General features: G+C 38.0%; 1 protein-coding gene across 1 annotated transcript in view; it reads right to left on the reverse strand.

Moving 5' to 3' along the window:
* The window catches only part of DNAH5 (dynein axonemal heavy chain 5), a 329923-nt gene that overhangs the window by 56147 nt on the left and 255652 nt on the right, over nt 1-18124 (reverse strand). Inside the window, exons 61-66 of the mRNA XM_058430225.1 lie at nt 15150-15329; nt 12599-12736; nt 7751-7886; nt 6873-7189; nt 5775-5930; nt 4717-4899 (exon numbers count right to left, since the gene is read on the reverse strand). Of these exons, the coding sequence (XP_058286208.1) occupies nt 4717-4899; nt 5775-5930; nt 6873-7189; nt 7751-7886; nt 12599-12736; nt 15150-15329 (1110 nt within the window). The remainder of the gene's footprint in view (nt 1-4716; nt 4900-5774; nt 5931-6872; nt 7190-7750; nt 7887-12598; nt 12737-15149; nt 15330-18124) is intronic.

The raw sequence follows: 18124 nt of genomic DNA on the forward strand, positions 1-18124 counted from the left end.
AGGAGAATGCTGTGGAGACAGGATGGGTTGAGACAGCTTCCTGGAAGGAGACCTGTGCTCAGTCTCTAATCATGTTCACCTAGAATCCAGAAGCTTCAGGTTGCTGCTTCTATTAACAGGTGAACTCAAATCTATTTGTTAGGTTACTAAATTTGTGGAATTACAGAAGGCCCCGAGTTTATTATACTTAAGGGTGATATCTGAATGCATGAAAGAGGGAGGACAGGCCAACACATGGTCTGCAACTGTGCACTACAGATCCCTGGGCACCTGGGCTGTTAGTAAGAGGAGTCAGAATTTCCACAGGCCTATGAAGAATTATATCTTGGGTGAATAACTAATATGTATCGTATATTTATGGAGTATTGACTCTTAAACCCTCTTATTTTAAAATTAAGATTTACAACAGGTAGGATATGAAATATGGGAGGCAATTAGTATTAACAGCAAATATTTGATTCAGTTTGAGTTTCTCCCAAGTGAGAGGAAAGATTGGCAGGCAACATGCCCATGACTCTGTTAAGCGAACAGGCTTGATCCACTTTCTTTTATCCTTAGCTCATTTTTTTCTATAAAATATCAATAATTGTCCTTTGAATAAATTTCTTGCAGAAACAACTTTGGAAAGTTTAAAACCATGTACTACCCTTTATATATATATATATTTTTTATTATTATACTTTAAGTTCTAGGGTACATGTGCACGATGTGCAGGTTTGTTACATATGTATACATGTGCCATGTCGGTGTGCTGCACCCATTAGCTCATCATTTAACATTAGGTATATCTCCTAATGCTATCCCTCCCCCCTCCCCCCACCCCACAACAGACCCTGGTGTGTGATGTTCCCCTTCCTGTGTCCATGAGTTCTCATTGTTCAATTCCCACCTATGAGTGAGAACATGCGGTGTTTGGTTTTCTGTCCTTGCGATAGTTTGCTGAGAATGATGGTTTCCAGTTTCATCCACGTCCCTACAAAGGACATGAACTCATCATTTTTTATGGCTGTATAGTATCCCATGGTATATATATGCCACATTTTCTTAATCCAGTCTATCATTGTTGGACATTTGGTTTGGTTCCAAGTCTTTGCTATTGTGAATAGTGCCACAATAAACATACGTGTGAATGTGTCTTTATAGCAGCATGATTTATAATCCTTTGGGTATATACCCAGTAAGAGGATGGCTGAGTCAAATGGTATTTCTAGTTCTAGATCCCTGAGGAATCACCACATTGACTTCCACAATGGTTGAACTAGTTTACAGTCCCACCAACAGTGTAAAAGTATTCCTATTTCTCCACATCCTCTCCAGCACCTATTGTTTCCTGACTTTTTAATGATCGCCATTCTAACTGGTGTGAGATGGTATCTCATTGTGGTTTTGATTTGCATTTCTCTGATGGCCAGTGATGATGAGCATTTTTTCATGTGTCTGTTGGCTGCATAAATGTCTTCTTTTGAGAAGTGTCTGTTCATATCCTTCGCCCACTTGTTAATGGGGTTGTTTGTTTTTTTCTTGTAAATCTGTTTGAGTTCTTTGTAGATTCTGGATATTAGCCCTTTGTCAGATGAATAGATTGCAAAAATCTTCTCCCATTCTGTAGGTTGCCTGTTCACTCTGATGGTAGTTTCTTTTGCTGTGTGGAAGCGCTTTAGTTTAACATTTAAGTCTTTAATCCATCTTGAATTAATTTTTGTATAAGGTGTAAGGAAGGGATCCAGTTTCAGCTTTCTACAAATGGCTAGCCAGTTTTCTCAGCACCATTTATTAAATAGGGAATCCTTTCCCCATTGCTTGTTTTTGTCAGGATCATCAAAGATCAGATAGTTGTAGATGTGTGGTATTATTTCTGTGGGCTCTGTTCTGTTCCATTGGTCTGTATGTCTGTTTTGGTACCAGTACCATGCTGTTTTGGTTACTATAGCCTTGTAGTATAGTTTGAAGTCAGGTAGCATGATGCCTCCAGCTTTGTTCTTTTGGCTTAGGATTGTATTGGCAATGCGGGCTCTTTTTTGGTTCCATGTGAAATTTAAAGTAGTTTTTTCCAATTCTGTAAAGAAAGTCATTGGTAGCTTGATGGGGATGGCATTGAATCTATAAATTACTTTGGGCAGTATGGCCATTTTCATGCTGTTGATTCCTTCTATCCATGAGCATGGAATATTCTTCCTTTTTTTATGTCCTCTTTTATTTCGTTGAGCAGTGGTTTGTAGTTCTCCTTGAAGAGGTCCTTTGCCACCCTTGTAAGTTGGATTCCTAGGTATTTTATTCTCTTTGTAGCCATTGTGAATGGGAGTTCACTCATGATTTGGCTATTTGTCTGTTATTGGTGTATAAGAATGCTTGTGATTTTTGCACATTGATTTTGTATCCTGAGACTTTGCTGTAGCTGCTTATCAGCTTAAGGAGATTTTGGGCTGAGACGATGGGGTTTTCTAGATATACAATCATGTCATTTGCAAACAGGGACAATTTGACTTCCTCTTTTCCTAATTGAATGCCCTTTATTTCTTTCTCCTGCTTGATTGCCCTGGCCAGAACTAATATATCTGTGTTCATAAGGCACAGACATAGGACTCTTTTCAATTCAGTAACTAGACTGTAGGAAATGACCCAAAAGCAGCAGGGATCAACTCAGACCCATTTGCACCACCCAGATTGAGAAGGTCCAGCAGTGTTAGCAGATTCAGGAATATGCTGGGAAGTGAAGAAGCTGCAAAAGTAAAAGCCCCTTAGAATAAGCATACTGCTGAAAATCCATCAAAATTAAGCCCAGCAGCTCGCTTCTTCTATCACAAGACCTCATTTTGGAAACAAAATAAATAAAGGTTAGGCGTTATAATGTTGTTCACATTATAAAAGAAAACGAGTGTCTGTTATTATGAAAGAAAAAAATGAGTGTCACATTATTCTGGCTGATCATTTTGTAAGAATTATTTACTGTGAGCCCAGCACAGATTCTGATAATGAGATGATATTAAAGGAGTAATTTTCTCAAGACACTCCATTTTCATAAGAAGTAAGAAAAAGCCTGGTCCTGCATCCGTACTGGCTTTTCAGGGCTGCTCCAAGTGTTTTCAAATGAGCTTAACAAGCTCCTTATTTCATCTTAAACCTCTGCTACAGGAATTAAGGCCCAGTGATGGGTTTATTTTTGTTCTTGTTGTTGTTGTTGCTGTTGTTGTGTTTTGCTGCAATCCAGGTCTGTCAGATCAAACTATTTGTTCCAAGGAGACTGTATTCATTCAGTTAAATATAAGAAAACCAAGGACAAGAATATTATTCAAACTGCCCTCAGGGCCCCTTATCTCCATGAAGCCAAGGCTACAGGTGGAAGGAGACTCTCAAATAGCAGTGACAGAAGTGGCCCAAAAGACCCTCAGGAACTTCCACTTGCTCAAGGTCACATGCTATTGCTCAAGAATCCCAGTCCCGCCTGAAGTAATTATATGACAATGCTAAATTTCCTCCACCACCTCTATTGAGATTTAACTCGGGACTCAAAAACTAAGCAAGTACATATTTTGAAGGCTGTCATTACCACAACAGCAACTCAGTGGCAGGAACCAGAATCAGTATCTGCCATTCTGAGATCACTCAACCATGCGAATTTATGAAGCTGGATTAAATGCTCCTAATGCAGCTTCCAACTTTATGACTCTGTGACTCACGTGCTATAAATTAACAATAATGTTAGGGAAGGGAGAGAGAAGGGGAGGAAGTAGAGGAGAAAGAGATAGACATGTGGTAGGGCTCAGAAGGGCAAGCACCATACAACACACAGAAAAGGTACAGATAAGGGCAGAGACACACCCCAAAGACTTTGCTGACTGTATTAACATAAATAATCTTCAGGTCAGCATAGAAGGTGCCATAAAGTTAACTAAACTTCTCATTATTATTGAACCCAGGAGCAAATCAATAGCAACGTTAAGAGTTTGTGCAGTTTCACCATAACATTCCCATTAAAATCTTCCACATTTCTTTGATGAAGCCTCACATATTCCCTAAAGAAAATGCTCACCCAAAAGAAGGAAGTTTACAAATGTGTGGCCATTTTTCATTGAGCATTAAGATATTCCATAAGACAGAAGTGAAGAAGGCAGACATGGAGTTATGTTTCATTAGCATAGTTAAGTCAATAGCCTTCAAAAGTTACGGAGTGAAACTCAGGTGGCACAAACTTCTGTCTTCTCACATCAGATCCCATCAGGACATACTACAGGGCTCTCTTAGATGACAAATGAGAACTGACAATGTTGTTTCTTATGAGTACAAAGTTCTAATTTTATATTCTAAAAGCATAATGATGAATCAAATGAAAGAAAAATCTAGACCTGTACTAGAAAACTAAAAGTCAACAGATGAGTAGAATTCATAATAGAACACACTTTTCAGAAAAATCAAGCAATTTAAGAACAGAACAATGATGCTGAAAATGAGACTGATTCCTCATAGTTTCATCATCAGTCTGTATAAAGGCAATCGATGACATATGTAATTTATGAGACATTTGTGAAACATATGGGTAAATGATTGGTTAATAATTTCCTTTAGGAAAAAAGAAAACACTTAAGAGATTAATGGAAAAAAACACAGGGAATAAAAGGAGAGAAACTCAGTCCTATTACAATTGTTATTATCTTATTTTTGTCAATGAAATATGACATTAAAGCAATGCAGAATGGGAGGGAGCCACACTTCACTCACCTGCTTCTCTGTGAGAATGACCCTCCCCAGTAACTGATCTTCTAGACCTTTCATGGTGACAGTGAAGTCAATGATGGAGGTACGGGCACTTATCTCAGGGGTGTAGGCTGGGTTAGGCAGTTTGGTGGTAATGTAGAGTCTAAAGCCATCCAACACATCTACTTCCTTGTCACCAACTTTCACCTTTTTTATAAAAAGAAATTTAAAAGTAATAAAAGAGATATTTCTTACTGTGTCTTTTTTTGTATCAGATCAAGTATTATTTTAAATAATTACATAATTGGAGATCATTTGTATACTAAAAAAGAAATGGTCATGAGGCATCTGCACAGCTTCAGACAACTAGGATGAAAGAAAGGAAGCAAAGAAGGATGGGAGGAAGAAACACATATATATACACACATACATATAATGGACTGAATATAGAATTTAACACTAAAATTGTTGAGATCACATTGCAGGAGTGAGATGGATCCCTTACCCAAAATTCAGTTCAGAGGTTGAGACTGATGATGCCACACATGCACCGAAAGAGTATAAAAAGGTTTATTACTCACATGATGAGATTTTGGGAGAGATCAGAGCAGGTTCCCAAACAGGTCCCAAAAACTGCCTTGAGAGAGCAGGGAGGGGCAGCTGCTCTAGGGCTTTATGGTGTTTAGTGGGTAGAGCTGGGGTGAGGGTTCCCAAACATAGGTGTGGACAGGGGATTGCATGGTTTGAATTTTCAACCTGTGCCAAAGCAGGAGGCACCCAAGTTTTATCAACTTGCCCAGATGTGGGTGGAGCAGAAGGGGAGAGGGGCATGGAGAGGCTTCAAAGCTGTCAGCATCAAATGCAGTCAGACCCTTTTCACATTACAAAAGTGAAGTCAATATTCCTAAAAGGCTTGATCTTGGATATTTTAATCCAAAGTCAAGAAGTGTAGGAGAGAAAAACAAACCTTTCCCATGGACTCAGATTTAAGTTGTTGCCTATTGAGAGAATTCTATCTGTGTCACATTGACCTGGCCTCATGGTAATTGTCCTGCACATTGTCATCCATAGGTTTAACCTACCTTAAAGATAGACCCAGTTTTAATGAAGTTTCTTTCCAAAATATTATCTAGTGCTGGATCTAGTTCCTCTCCAACATCTTCAATAAGCAAAGGCCTTCCAAGAGAAAGGCTGTCTTCCAGGTGGTTTCTGAAGTACTTGTGATTTAAAGACGTGATCTAGGAACAGGATCACAAGGTTGCTATTGACAGACATTACCATGAAGCAATGCACAGGGATAATTGTTTTCAAATGAAGCCTAAAGCATTCTACTGCAAGAGGCAAATACAAATTGAGCATCCAAAATGTTCCAAAATACAAAACTTGTTGAGAGCCCACGTGATGCCACAGTGGAAAATTCCACACCTGACCCCTATGCTTTCTGATGATTGAATGTACACAAACTTTGTTTCATGCATAAAATTGTTTAAAATATTGTATAAAATTACCTTCAAGTATATGAATAAGGTGTATATGAAACATAAATGAATTCTGCGTTCTGACTTGGGTCCCATCCTCAAGTTATCTCATTACGTACATGCAAATATTCCAAAATCTAAAATCTGAAACACTTCGGATCCCAAGTATTTAGGATAAGGGGCATTCAACTTTTATAGAGATTTTTAGAGATTCTTGGCTTTGAAACCTACACTTGGTGAAATTGTAAAGAAGTTTAGCTGTTTCCATTGTTGTTTAGCAAACCATCATTCTGTTTTATTGGGAAGCATGTAAAGGCTCTGTGTGGGAACAATGTTTTTTCTTCACCACTACCACTTTTGTGACAAATAATAATGTAATAATTAGGAAGCATTCATGCAAAGTGCTGCACACTTTGCGTGATACAGCTCTGCCATTCTCTACTTATCAAAGAGAGCCCTGGACCCTGACAGAATAGTCTGAAACCATTGAAAGACGGCATTGGTAGAGATCAACACAAATGCAAATAATGAAAGTTTTAGAAAATATTTTTATATTAGATTTAAGCTTGCATCTGCTACTGCTCTACCTAGGATTACAAAAACATCTCTAGTGTTTTCAAACATTTCTTTACTCTTGGATTTTTGTTTATCTGAGGCAATAAAACTTAACCAGTAACATAAACATACTAAAACACAAATTACCTGGAGTTCATTTCGGCTTTCTTTATTTTTAATCCAGATCTTGCCTTGAGTCTGTGGATCAATTAACAAAGGGTAACGAGATGCCTTCGTGACAATAATTCCATTTTGAATGGACAGGTCATCATTTGGCAGACCTTGGAGGTTCCATTCACTAATAGTAGGAGCATCAATCAACATCTCACTGAGATTTAGGTTCTTTCCAAATGGAATTTTCCGGGCTTTCATTTCCTTCTGCCAGTCATTTAACAGAAGATCGCGAAACTCTTGGTTAAATGGACCAGAATAAGACAGAAAAGCTGTAGCCAACAGTACATCCCCTAAAATAGAAAACAAACACCATCGAAATACTTTAGGTTCATCCTTGTAATTGTACAGCATATTGAAAATGAAAAAAAATTAAAAAGACAATAGTTCTTTTAAACTAAATTCCACAAATCAAACTGGAAGCACAAGTGGCTGTGCTGGTGAATAAGCAGTAGTCTGGTTTATTAGTCAATAAGGTCCAAGTGTCCTACCAAGTGATACCTACTAGCAGTCAAGCACTGGGTTATTTTTGAGTGAAAAGATGACCTCTAAGTTTAAGACAATCAAACCTCATAAGACAGAGCCTTCATTAAATGTGACCTTGATCAATATACCCATGCACTCACAGAATTCTAAAGTGACCTGATAATAAAAGGCATAAAGGTAGTTAACACATCTAATAAGGACAGCATAGATGCCAGAGCAATGTCTCTTTCTCCGAAATGGCTGGAGACACACACACACACACACACACACACACACACACACACACACAGGAACTTGATTAAAGTATAAGCTTTCGAATTCCCTATCACAGTCAACACACAATCTCATTAATAAAGAAATTTACATACCTACAAGTCTTTTAGTTTGTGCAGCAAACTCTTGGCTTTGCTCTGTCCATCTTTCTTTTTCACCTGCCAAGCCACTGATGAGCGTGGAAGCTGTCTGCATCTTGTGTCTGCATCGCTCTGCGTCTTCAAGCAAGGTCTAACAAAGGTCATAATCACAAGAAAACTTTTACTGAAACAAATATAGCCTCTGGCTCAAAAATATAATTGTAGAACACGCCATATTATCTGCCTTCCTGAGACACGTGAGCCATTACTTCACAAGAAGCATGAGATTCTATTTCCATGTGTCCGTCGGCCCAGTCCTCTCTCCTTTGCCCTGTCCTCTCTCTTATTCCCTGCCCATGGAACTTGGCTGGATAGAGTTTCACTCTTGTTACCCAGGCTGCAGTGCAATGGCACGACCTCAGCTCACTGTAACCTCTGCCTCCCGGGTTCAAGTGATTCTCCTGCCTCAGCCTCCCAAGTAGCTGGGATTACAGGCATACGCCACCACACCCCGCTAATTTTGTTATTTTTAGTAGAGATGGGGTTTCTCCTTGTTGGTCAGGCTGGTCTCAAGCTCTCCCAACCTCAGGTGATCCGCCCACCTCAGCCTCCCAAAGTGCTGGGATTACAGGCATGAGCCACTGCACCTGACCAGTGCTTAGTTCTTAAAAACGAATGGCTCCGGTGGCTCATGCCTGTAATCTCAGCACTTTAGGAGGCTGCAAGGTGGGCGGATCACTTGATGTCAGGAGTTCAAGACCAGCCTGACTAACATGGTGAAACCCCATCTCTACTAAAAATACAAAAATTATCTGGGCGTGATGGCAGGTGCCTGTAATCCCAGCTACTTCGGAGGCTAAGGCAGGAGAATCACTTGAATCCAGAAGGTGGAGATTGCAGTGAGCCAAGATCGTGCCACTCAAATCTGCTCAAAAAAACACAAAAAGCAAAAAACAAATGGCTCTATTTCTTAGTGTTTAAGCAACAATTGCTTATTCTACTTGTAAAAATCTAAACTTATGAAATAAAATGGGTATGGACAAAGGTTTAGCTACATGACAAGTCACTGGGTGTTCAAATGTATATACACATGCTAAATGTCTAACAATAGAGGATTATTTAAATAAATTATAGTGTATCCATGAATAAGAATACTCGGAAGCCATAAAAAAATCCTATAAAAATTTTTATGACCAAGAAAGACCACAATATATTGTTAAGAAATCAATTTATAAAATGGCATTCCTAAATTATCAATTATGTTGAGTTTAAAATGCATGTGAAAGGCATATATTATGATATGAATAATAACAATATGATTAATGTTCATCTCCAGGGTTACCTGTATTTTCTATAGAGACATGAATTGCTTTTTTTGTAATAACATATTACAGTGCTTTTCAAAAGCAAGATATTTATTCCACTTTGTCCTAATCTATTTTCTTCCTCTAGAGTTAAGGCAAAAAAACTAACAGTCCATCGGAGAGGCACATCCCCTAACTACGGCCACTCACATCTATTTGTTTCCCTCAAGAGGGAAGGTGCCAGCTGGGAAAGACGATCCCACATTGTTTATCAGAAAAAAAAATCTTTTTATTTGTAAGATACTTTTAATATTGATTTGCTTTCCCTAAATTCTGCAATCCCAATTCCATCAGTCAAATCAGAAAATGACCAGTCCTCTCCCTTTCTGGCTTTTGTTTTCTAGAAGCCCAGGCTTCTTTGGGGGGTTACAATTTGGGAGAAGAAAAAGGAGTAAATGTTGAGAATGCAAGAGAAAGAAAGCTGTAAGTTCCGTGTGTTACCCCCAGCCTGTTGAGGGGAGCACACGGGACTTACTGGGTTCCCCGAGTAGTACTCCCATCCTCGGGCCCACTCTCTGATAGGTCCCAGAGAGGTGACTAGCTCTCCAGCAGGCCTAGGCAAGCTGAACCCTAGGCAAAGGCACTGGATTCTGCATGGGGTGTGGCCAGGACACACTCTCCTTCAATGGGCCATGCAGGCCTGGGCCATGGTGAACTGCAGATTGGAACCCTTCTCCTGCCTTCTGGGAGGCCCACAACCCCCCGGACTTTCATGGAGTCCTATGGAGGGAGAAGAGCAACAGAAATGACTGAAGATCAAGTTCAGAAGTTGGTTCTAGGCATGCCCAGATTTTTTTTTTTAATAAGGAATTTGACATTTGTTGAAATTCAAGTTTTAGAGTTAGAGCCATAATGTTACAGTCCTTCTGTGGTCCCATGATTATTTATCTAACAAATAGCAGATACTCAAAAACAATAACGCTTGCTGAATGAATTAAGGTAAAAATGTTAAAATGTACACATAATAAAATGAGAAGGTAAAGTATTTTCACTGTGTTCAGTAGAGCTTCCTGATAAAAATGAGCATCCAAAATGGTAGAAATTAACACTCCTTCCAAAGTAGATTCTTTCAAACTGCCATAATGTTTTCCATACATAAGTGAATTTTATGAGACATAAGTATATAAACCCACATAAGTGCTACTTCTTTTTTATAATTTCATTTTCATTTTAAGTTCATGGGTACATGTACAGGTTGTTACATAAGTAAACTTGTGTCATGGGGGTTTGTTGTGCAGAGTTTTTCATCACCCAGGTATTAAGCCTAGTACTTGTTAGTTATTTTTCCTGATCCTCCCCCTCCTCCCACCCTCCACCCTCCAATAGGCCCCAGTGTGTGCTGTTCCTGTCTATGTGTCCATGTGTTCTCATCATTTAGCTCCCACTTATAAGTGAAAACATGTGGTATTTGGTTTTTCAGTTCCTGTGTTAGTTTGCTAAGGATAATGGCCTCCAGTTCCATCTAGGTTCCTGAAAGGACACAATCTCACTCTTTTTTATAGCTGCGTAGTATTCCATGGTGTACATGTACCACATTTTCTTTATCCAGTCTACCACTGTTGAACATTTAAGTTGATTCCATGTCTTTGCTATTGTGAACAGGGCAGCAATGAACATATTCACACATGTGGCTTTATAACAGAACGATTTATATTCCTTTGGGTATATATTGAGTAATGGGATTGCTGGGTCAATGGTATTTCTGTTTTTACATCTTTGAGGAATTGCCACACTATCTACCACAATGGTTGAACTAACTTGCACTCTGACCAACAGTGTATAAGCATTCTTTTTCTCCGCAATCTCAACAGCATCTGTTGTTTTTTGACTTTTTAATAATAGCCATTCTGACTGGTGTGAGATGGTAACTGACTGTGGTTTTGATGTGCATTTCTCTAGTGATCAGTGATACTGAGCTTTTTTTCATATGATTGTTGGCCGCATATACGTCTTTTTTTGAAAAGTGTCTGTTGCAAAGAAAGCAAAAACTGACAAATGGGATCTAATTAAAATAAAGAGCTTCTGCACAGCAAAAGAAACTATCAACAGAGTGAAGAGACAACCTATAGAATGGGAGAAAATTATTGCAAAATACGCATCTGAAAAAAATCTTAATGTCCAGGATCTATAAGGAACTTAAAGAAATTCACAATTTAAAAAAACAATTTCATGGACATGAACAGACATTTTTCAAAAGTGCTACTTCTTTAAAGCTTCTAAGAGCTTTTACTTTGCTTGCAGAAGACTTATCTTTAAGAGAATATATCATACATTCTGCAGATAGTGAAACTGAAATGTTTATCTAAACTCTTTTATTGGGACCCCTATAAAACTAACAAGGCAGGAATTTCAATTCGCCCAAGTAAAGTAAAAGACTTTACTCAGTCAAGTAAAGGCTGAGAAGGGGTAGGCGTGAATTTCATAAAAATTATCAAGGTAAAACAGAGTGAATCTAGCTATTATTTACCAAATATTGGATTTATCAGAGGCAGATACAGATTTTTTAAGCCAAAAGCTTATATACTCTAGGGAGCTGTTATTAGGTATCTTTTGTCTGTGACCTCTTTTTTTTTTTTTTTTTTTGAGAATTCTTTTACCACCCAGGTGGTGGGGATCCTCCCGGATTCACGCCATTCTCCTGCTTCAGCCTCTCCGAGTAGCTGGGACTACAGGCGCCCGCCACCACGCCCGGCTAATTTTTTGTATTTTTTAGTAGAGACGGGGTTTCACTGTGGTCTCAATCTCCTGACCTCGTGATCCGCCCGCTTGACCTCCCAAAGTGCTGGGATTACAAGCGTGAGCCACCGCGCCCGGCCTCGTCTGTGATCTCTTTAGGCATTTGACTTGAATGCTCTAAAATGAGAACAAAGATAGGTAAGGCACTACGGTGCCCTGGCTCATGCCGGTAATCCCAACCTTTGGGAGGCCGAGGCAGGTGTATCGCTTGAGCTCAGGAGTTTGAGACCAGCCTGGGCAATAAGGTGAAAACTTGTCTCTACAAAAAATTAGCCAGGCATGGTGGTGCATGTCTGTAGTCCCAGCTACTTCGAGGCTGAGGTAGAATGATCACTTAACCCCAGGAATTCAAGGCTGCAGTGAGCCGTGATCATGCCACTGCATTCCAGCTTGGACGACAGAGCAAGACATTGTCTAAATAAATAAATAAATAAATAAATCCATCCTGCCTACCTTGCAAGTTATTTCAAAGATTAAATGAGATAAAAATGGGAGGACGTGATTCGAAAAACATAACAAAAATGCTGCTACACAAGATGCTGTCATCATTACCATCACCACTAATAAACTCAGAATGGCTATGTTCCAGCACTGACTGCCATCTTGACTGACCATCCTGTCATCTCACCAAAGACCCTTGGTGTCCATTATGTGCTATGTATGTATTATGTTTAATTCAGTGAAACCCCACAAGAACCCAAACTCTTGGAGAGAGAAGCCGTGTAGATGTGTGACAGTCCCTGCCATGACAAAGGGCAGTTACCTGCTTTTCAGTCATGGCCTGTTCATACTCAGCCTGCACCACGTCAAGTTCTGCCTGCTTGTCATCCAACTTGTCCTGGGCTTTCTGCAGATCCTGCATGGCCAGAAGATGGCGATTCTCTTGCACCACCAAGTTGGCCTGCACAGGACACACACAGAGTGAAGAGATGGGCAGCCAACCTCAAAACATCCCGCATTTCAGGGTCTGAGAACTCAGCTACACCACGTGTTTATACCTTTGCTTTGTTCTCGCTCCAGAATCCTTTCAAATCACATTAAGTCCTGAACAAATCTTAATGTGAAATTGACATAAATGTGTATAAGCAGAAAGTTACAGTTCATTAGAAGGGAGGTGAGCAAATATTTTCCTTAAAGTGCCAGATAGTAAATATTTTGGGCCAAGAGGCAAAATCAAAACTATTGTTCATGTACTTATTTTAAAACTATTTAAATATGTAAAAACTACTCTTATTTCACAAGCCATCCAAATATAGGTAGTGGGCTAGATATGGTCCATGGGCCACAGTCTGCCTAGATCAGAATGCTGTAATATTAAATGTATATAGGTAAATTATAAAACATGCTAATATTAAGAGTTGTAGAAAAAAACAACATTTAGAACTATCTGCCTAGCAGGACTCATCACTGTTGAGGAGTAATAAAGGGTGGAAAATGATTATTTACTGAATATAAATATCTAGGTTTTGTGTATCATGGTGGTCTTGACATTGTTCCTGTCACTTTCGTAAATTTCTTGCCTTCTGGAAAGCACATTTGATACCTTGAGCTGTGACTAATTAAAAGCATTTGTTTTAAAGAAGCTATTAAGATAGAATCAAAAGACTTAACCAAAAGCAATATTAGCAAAAGACGAGACGTAAAAAAGTAGTTCATGCCTAAGAAATTTAGATCCTTTAAAATCATTTTTTGAAACCAAATTTTTCCCTTTTAAATTTACAAAATGTTAATACTGACTTTCATGGAATGACTAGAAGGCATATTCTTTCTGAAGCATTTGAGAAAAGATTATTTTTAATACACTTTTGAAATAAATTATTTTCCTATCTCAAAACTTCAGGCTTCCAAATTTTGGCAGAATCAATCTTTAAGGAAAAACTCAAGAGTTCCATAATTGACTAGATCCAGTGACGGGCAAAAGCATCGCTTGGAAGTTACAATTTAAAAAGAACCTGACTGGTGGAACACTTTTTCCTCAGCTCTGCTGTAAGCTGCAACTGTTCCCATGGCTCAAAACATGGAAGGAAAAAGCAAGGTCACCGTGTCAAGCAACTTACAACTTAAAGTCACCTACTAATGACAAACTTTGCAAACCCAAAGATTTTGAACATTTTCTAGTACTTTACTCAATAATAAATAAATAAATAAAATTTATATTAAATGAAGTTGTCAACAATTGCCAATCAAAATCCTTCAAACCCAATTAATTGCTCAACTTAGGAGTTGTAGAACTCTGTGCAGGCTGCTTAAACCCTGTGAGCTTCAGTTTCTTCATTAAAATATTGAAAAACTAACTCCTAGGACTTTTTGTGAGGATTAAATAGGATAACATATGTAAAATCCCATGTGTCAGACAGCATGACATCAATTATTTGCTCTGAAATTCTTGGACTCAAATGACTCTTTGTCCCTTTAGGTTGTCCTGGGACCTCAAGAGCCTCAATTGCTGAATAAATGGTCCTGGTATCACAACAAGTAGAAACAAAATAGAACTTGCAACTCTATGCCTATCTTCCTGATACTCTTGATTACTTGCATGATAATTGTTAAGTTTCTTGGGTAGTTAACAAGTGCAAGTAGAATGTAGTTGATGATTAAGAGAGATGAGACTCATACAAAAGCAAAATAATCAACCAAGCCATGAGATATGATTTTGAGACATCAGCATTTCATTTTCAAAAAAACACACTCTCCATTGCGTCTCCATTTACTGAAGACTGACGTTTTAATGGTAGAGGAATATGCAAAAATGAAGCTTAAGGATTCAATTACACCAAGGAAACATAAAGCATGTCTAAAAAGTCACATTAAATAACAAATATTCAGATATTCAGTTTCTTTCCTGAGAGACAAAACAAAAATGGAAAAGGGAGGAATATATCATGTCTTAAGCCAAGCTAAGACCAGCTTTCAGCATGTTCTGTCTTGACCCTACCTCACTCATAGGATTCTCTGGATAAAGATCTTAAATATCAGCAGAGGATTCTATGCTATAGTTTGCGGCGTTGTTTGTTTTTGTTTTTTTCAAGTTTACATTGTAGAGAAAAAACATCAAGCAGCCCACAGTGGACCTGTAGGGAGCATCCTTGAAGAGAGTCCGTCCCTGCTTAGAGGCTCATACGGTTCTGATTACAGCAGGATTACAAAGAAGAAAGAAACATCCCGTGCTTGGCCTTTCTAATGCTCATTCTCCCCATGGACCTGAGTATCCTAACACCAGAAGCCACAGGCACACGTGCTCCTGTAAAGATAAGACCGGTTGACCTGGAGACTCCGCCCAGCCACCTTCACCCAGGTCTGCCTAGGAGGCTTACCTTCAGAGGCAGCACCTCTTTGTTTATAGAAAAGAAGGAAGCCATAGCTCTCGTCCAGGAACAAAGACCAGCTACATTTCCACATACGCGTTTAGCAGTTTCGATGTTATAGTCAGGCATTTCAAAGTAAGGACTCAAAAACTCTATCACCTCTTCATTAATTGTGTCTTTTGGGAATTGCTATGGAAGAAAAGAGTAAAATAAAGTCAAAATACTTCTTTCCATAAAGTCATATTTGCGTCATGCTCTCAATGCCACTGAAACTACTGAACGACCACAAATGAATGAAGGGCATTATATTTTGTCACTATTTTAAGATATTAGGCAAAAGTCCTAAAGGTAAAAGCACAGTAAGAAATGATAGCAGAGAAGTCTGTTAGAGTACAATTTGTCTTCTGTAGAAAAGATACCAACCTTAAATAAATATAATGAGATCCAGGGAAAGAGTAAATTATTTAGGTGATGAACACTAATATGGTTATTAGAATTTCCAAAGCAATAAGGATTTTTTGTGATTAATCCTAAATGGATGAATTACAAACCCATAAAATCCACAATGAAAAACAAACACACACAGGTGTATTCAGTCTGAGGACATACATATTTAGCATTTATCAGCAACTAAATGCTTAATACATTCAGACAGAGGTTTTATTAAACTCACCTAAAATGTGAAGATAATAACTTGGACATTAGGCTTTGAGGGTGATGAATTAATTTTTAATCACAGAACTATCAAGAATATGAGAGAGTTATTATCTTCTGGTGGGATAAAATTTTAAAATAGTAGCAGAAATGAATTAAGAATGCCTTTCTGCATCACAAAAAGAAGACTGACCAAACAATGAAATTGGATCTTTTAAAAGTGGTGTTTGATCATTTAAAAGAGGATGATTAAATGTTTTCCAAGTAGAAGGAAATTTAGCACCTAAATAATTTAGTGACACAAACCTTCACAGAACACATAATGTATAGTAGAACACACTCTCATTCAGATCTCATTTAATGTAACTCGTTTTTATGAGACTTGAAAAATTGTAACCAAAAAAAAAAGCCAGATGAATGTCTGAAAGCAATGGAAGGTTGGTGATGACAATGACAAATAGCAAGGGAGAGTCCAAGAGTGGGGCTTTGCCACCAGGTAAATGTCAGGAACCTGGAATCACTTGTTATGATTCCATCCAAAGTCCAAGTCCATTGGCAGAGTCTCATATTATAATTATCTGAGACAAGTCTGTTTGGTCCACTAGTTTCATAAGCTACTTATCGTTATAGCTGCTGTGTGCACCTCACCACAGGCTCCAGACATAGCAGTCACTTGAGCAATGCTGAATTGAAAACTGAAAGAAAGATGGTGCTGAATTCACAACTTGGGAAATAGAGGTGGACTGGGTATTCTCAATTAGTTGTTTTGAGATTTGAACATGAAAGAAAAGACAATACAGCTTCCAGAAGAAAACTAGGAATCTGCCTTGGACGTGGGCAAAGATCTCCTAAACAGAACATAGAAAGCACTATTAGGGAAAATATTAATAAATTGGACTACATTAAACCTAAGAATTTCTGTTTATCAAAAGACACCATTAATCGAGGGAACAACTAATGCCAGAAAGCAGCAGAAGATATTTGCAAACATATAAATGACAAATTAGTCATATTTTATATATAAGGAAATTCTACAAAGTAATAAAAAAAATTAACTGGACAAGCAACTCCAACAGGCACTTAACAAAAGAATTCCCCAGAGGCTCATAAGCCTATGAAAAGGCTGGGAAATACAAATTAAAACAACAATAATAAGACACCATTACAAACTCATCAGAGTAGCTAAAAGTAGAAAATGGTGAAGATGTTGAGCAACTTACACACTGTGGTAGGTATATATATATAGATACATCCGTTTTGAAAACTCTTCAGCACTACCTACCAAAGCTGATTAAATGTGTCTAACCGAAGTCCCAGAAATTCCACTCCTGAGTATGAAACCAACAGGAATGTACACCTAGAGCTACCAAATGACCAATATTCACAGCGGCTTGATGTATAATAGCCATAAATTAATACTAAGCCCAAAATTCATCAACAGTACAAGGGACAAACAAAATGAGGCATATTATAGTGTTTCACACTGGTGCCGGTTCAAACAGGCTTGTAAGAAATGATTGCTAAATTTCCAAGAATTCTGCAAACTTGTTAGACTCAGCCATTATTAAAAATTAAAATATATAAGCTTACAATTAAATAAATGATATCTCAAACAAAGATTATAGTCAAAGCTCATAACTTGCTAATTCTTAGACTAAATTTTACTATCATCTGTGTTTTGAGGTCATTTACAACTATTGTATCTATATGGTGGAAACACTACACAATGGCGTGCTACCATGCACCTCTTCTCAACTCTAGATTCAGCAACAGCATTCTCGTAGCTTAAAACAGCCATCATGGGAGTGCTTGCACCATGGCAAGACTTCAAATCAGAGCTTTTTTTTTTTCTTTTTTTCCCTTTTTTTCCTTTCTCCCTTAAGAATCAATTGTTAAACATTTCTCACACTACAGCAGATTTATATACTGGCAAACTATATAACAATGAAAAAAGAAAGACTGTCATTTGCAACAATAAGAATGAATTTCACAGACATGTTGAATGAAAGAGGTCAAAACAAGAGAGTTCATACAACATTATTTCATATGTGCAAATTTCAAAACAGGCAAAGCTAATTATCTGGATAAAGGTAAGGATATAATTATCTTAAGGAAAGTTATCGACTTGGTTGGGGCACAAAAGAGATTTCTGAGGTCTGAAAATATATATTTTTCTTCCAGTGTTCACAAATAGGTATATACATATGTAAATATTCATCAAGTTATACATTTAAAATTTGTGCATTTATTCATGTTAAGTTCTAGCTCATAAAATTTAAAAAGCTGTAAATTAATACTAAAAAATTACTACTGAGAAATGCAAAATACAA

The sequence above is a fragment of the Hylobates moloch genome, unplaced genomic scaffold (assembly GCF_009828535.3).
Source record: "Hylobates moloch isolate HMO894 unplaced genomic scaffold, HMol_V3 SCAFFOLD_17, whole genome shotgun sequence".
NCBI classification, from domain to species: Eukaryota; Metazoa; Chordata; class Mammalia; order Primates; family Hylobatidae; genus Hylobates; species Hylobates moloch.